The sequence below is a fragment of the Abrus precatorius genome, unplaced genomic scaffold (genome assembly GCF_003935025.1).
Source record: "Abrus precatorius isolate BTA unplaced genomic scaffold, Abrus_2018 Scaffold8, whole genome shotgun sequence".
Lineage (NCBI taxonomy): Eukaryota > Viridiplantae > Streptophyta > Magnoliopsida > Fabales > Fabaceae > Abrus > Abrus precatorius.
In genome coordinates this window covers 37,480,001-37,484,141 of record NW_020874428.1, presented here as the reverse complement: position 1 = coordinate 37,484,141, position 4,141 = coordinate 37,480,001, and the positions used below count along the sequence as shown (strand labels likewise).

The 4,141-nt window shown below is 29.2% G+C and overlaps 1 protein-coding gene across 1 annotated transcript; it reads right to left on the bottom strand.

Moving 5' to 3' along the window:
• Positions 1–210: 210 nt before the first annotated feature.
• LOC113847624 (protein JINGUBANG-like) lies at positions 211–1,584 on the bottom strand. Its single transcript, XM_027476844.1, has one exon. The coding sequence runs from the start codon at positions 1,499–1,501 to the stop codon at positions 329–331; it is 1,173 nt and encodes a 390-aa protein (XP_027332645.1). The 5' UTR covers positions 1,502–1,584; the 3' UTR covers positions 211–328.
• Positions 1,585–4,141: the final 2,557 nt, after the last annotated feature.

Sequence of the window (4,141 nt, the reverse complement as noted above, 5' to 3'; positions counted from 1 at the left end):
GAAACATGGATATAAAAATAAATTTTTAAAAAAATCATCACCACTTTTTTCATAAAAAAAGGTGATATGAAACAGAGAAAGACATAAACAACATGCTAACCTTTATACAAATTAATATTAATGTATTCACCAAACAAACAAAAATTACAAATAATATAAATGAAGTATTTCTTAATGAAATTTGTATCTTTCTTTTGACAGTTCTCCGCGAAGAATCCTGGCCTAGGTTTCAAGATTACTTACATAAAGAGGTAGGAGGGGTAGGTTCTTTCCTTTTACGTTCTAAAATGAGAAAAAAGTATAATAAAATTACAAAAAAAGCACGAGTTTAAAGAACAGTAATAAAAACCTGCCAAACCTTAATGTCACAGTCCAAACTACCACTATAGACAAGAAAAGATGCTTCGGAGGTGTCATCACTATGATCAACTATTGCAGTTAAGCTCTTAATTGGACTTCTATGCCCTTCTAAAACACCCAAACAACAATAATCCTTCTCAACACCTCTCCAAATTCGAATGGTTTTATCCTCAGACCCACTGAACACCAAATCCGCGACCACAGCCAAGCATAGAATTGACCTAGTGTGTCCCCTAAGCGCACCCACCACAACCAATTTACCATTTTCACTCTTCTCCGAAACCAATATAGATCTATCACATGCACCCGAATATAGCAAAGACCCATCACCACGTAGAGCCAACGCATTAATCCCAGAGTTATGTTTCTCCAACGTATCCACCAAAGAGTGTTTCTTTTCCCCTTCCCTTTTGTTCCAAACCTTAATTCTCTTATCCGCTGATCCAGTGTAAACAAACCCATCGTAAGAAACTGCAACCGCGTTTATAGCATCGTCGTGTGCGTTACGCACTGATTCCAAACAAGCGAAATCTTTGGTTCTCCAAATCTTAATTGTTCTATCCCATGAAACCGAATACAAGAAGGTACCGTCTTTGGACAAAGCCAAGGAAGAAACTGTGTCAACGTGGTGAACCCAGGTGCACTTTTTGTGCCTTCGAATCTGAACGTGGTTTTTGGGGATCAACATCTTTGAGACACGGTCACCAAGGGTTGGGAGCGTGGCCACACGTGTGTACTTGTGTTGGCCATGTTCGTGGTTGGTGATCTTCCAAACGCGGATTTTGTGATCTTGATGAGCGCTGAAGAGTTTGTCTGAGTGAACTACGATGGATTTCACAGCACCCTTTCCAGCAATAACAGTGTTAGTGGGTGGTGGTGGTTGTTGAGAGTGAAAAAGTGCATGGTTCCAGGACTTGATTTCTCTGTCTGATGAAGCTGTGTAGAGGAATTTCCCTGCGAGGGTGAGCGAGGATGTGTAGGATGCGTGGGGTTTGAGGGTTGTGAGACACGTGTGAGAGATGGTTGAAGGGTTGAAGAGATGAGAGTGTGAATTAAGGGAAGGCACTGATGCGAGGCTTGGTTGTGAGGTTAACCTTGTTTGGAGGTGAATAGGGTCGTTGAATGATGTTGTGCGTTCCATGTTTCACGTGAACACAAATGGTATAGCTGAAGAAAGTGAAGTGAAGTGAAGTGATGTTACATATAAATGGAGAAGAAAAATGATTTGGCTGTATTTGGTATCGTATATAGTATGTGAGGAGTAAGTTGCCTTCAATTATGTCAGAGCTCGTTAAGTGGGGCCTTAAGGTTATGCTTCGTCATTGGCTACATTCAAATATCTGTATCTTCCTTTTCTCTTCTCTTTTTCGTCTTTTTAATTCAATCATATATATGATGATTTAGTAAGATGGTTTCTCTTCTTAAAGTGTAAGCGTTTTCTGTATTATTATTGACTTCACCATTTTCTTTCTATGGCGGCTCAAGGTTTATGTAAGTTTATTTTAACATTATTGCTTTTAAATTATTGTAATTTAAAAAAAAATTATTTATTAATAAATTGATTTAATTAAAAGTGTTTAAAAGAGTGTGTAGAAAATTATAAAGATAATTATATTTTTTTACCATTTATTTTAATAATTTTTTATGTAATTTATTAAAAAAAATTAATTGATTGTAATTATTTTTATAATCAAATTTATGTCGTATACTCTCGTATGATAATAATTTATTGAATAAATATTTAATTAAATGATTTAATATTTATTCAAAGTATATTTAGTTTTTAAAATATTGTTAAGTTTTAATAAATGTTGTTAATTTATCTTTAAAAAAATTTAACTAATAGTATATAATATAAATATTTAATCATCATTTAATATATTTTATTTCAACAAAAATTTTGATACAAAATATTTTCTAATTACTAAAGATATTATATTTAATACACAATAAATATATATTATTAATTTCTATATTTAAACATAATTACACATAAATCTAGATTCTAAATTAATACGAAAATAATAAGAAAAGTCAACAAAAGAAAACAAGGAGTTTCGAAAAGATTTCTAATAAAAATATTTACTTTTTTTAGTTAATATTATGACAAAACTAATGAAAAGAAAGAAAACTAGTTTCACATAAAATTAATTAAGCTCGACCACATAAATTAAACAAAAAAATTAATTATATTTTAATAACTTTATGTTATAAACTTATAACATGAAATAAATCTTCTTTACTTTTTTTCACTATAGAAAAATTTTAAAAAAATTATACGTTTTTGAAAGTTATATTTTAAAAATAAAATAAAAAGTTAGTGTCTTTAACTAAAAATTTAATTGTTAAAAGTTATATAATTATATAGTTTATTATATGTTTGCATGCCATTGATTATAATTTTAATTATTGATTGTATTCAATGATTAAAAATTTTCGGTTTAGAGAAATTAAATCATAAAATAAAATATTTTAGTAAAAATATGTAATACTTTTAATATATTAATATTATTTTTTAAATATTTATTTTTATTTTTAAAATTTATTTTAAATGAGTTAAATTACTTTTTAAAAGCTTTGCCTTAACTTGGCCTATACATTATTCAAACGAAGACAATAAATTTATCCTATATGTGCATGGATTTAAGTTAAAACATGTAAAGTCGATAAATGTCGCTTATTTAAGTTAAACGCATAAACTCAATAAACTGTTGAAAAATGTATACAAATTAATTAATATATTTGACGGATGAATAACTATTGTGATTAGTTATGTGTTAATTATATTTTGAGTACATATTCTTCTTTGTTGTCGGTAACATATTAGCATACCTAATTTGAGTAAGCAAAGTTAAAGCTGGAATTTTCATGATTAACAATCTTTGGCTGTGTTAAATGAGAACCTATGATTCACAAATATGTTATGGGTATTAGATACAACAAACTTTGACATTTCTTAGAAAGTATGGATAGAGTATATGAAAGACACAACGTGCAAATTTTTTAGGTAATAAAATAAGTTTTTAATTAATTAAAATATCTCGGAGGATATCCAATATAAATTTGTATGTATGATAATAATACTGTAAAATACTTTGAAGTTCGTAAATGAGAAATCACAACAACGTATTGAAAAACAGGAAAGGAACTCTCAAGTTATTGAGGGACCTCATATTGGTAGGGAAGTAAGCCATATCTTTCGTAATTAAAGCTGGGGTCACTCCTAAATAGGCTTTTCTGTTCAACCACAGTCTAAAATTGGCTTTGTCTGTGATTAGAAAATGCGCAAAATATGATAAATCAAGGAATTTTCAAATATATATTAAGATAAATATTTTTAAAAATCACATGATTTTTTAAGTTTTAAATTTTATAATCATAATTATTCATCGACTTTTATTCCTTATATATAAAAATGCTCCTCTCATTCGTGTGTAGCTAAGATGTGTGAAGTTGGGGAAGGATATGTGATTTGTAACTGGCTGCCAAAAATCGCATAAAACAATGTGTGTGCAGATGCGTCAGTGACGATGTGGATAGATAAAGAGATTGTGCACCACCTTCAGGTGCTCATTACTATCATCTCTTTTACCATTGCCCCAATCAATTGTGCGGATCAATTTTAGCTTTAAAGTTTCAAAGTTTTTGTGGTTAAATTTAAGTAGTTAATAATAATAATTTTGTATTGAAAATAAAGTAGTTTTATATTTTTGTATTTTAAAAAATAAATAAAATAAAAAATTATTATTTTTATATGTTTAAACTTAATTCTAAAAATTAA

Coding starts and splice junctions, on each gene's coding strand:
- LOC113847624 (XM_027476844.1), bottom strand. CDS start 1,501: ATGGAACGCACAACATCATTCAACGACCCTATTCACCTCCAAACAAGG.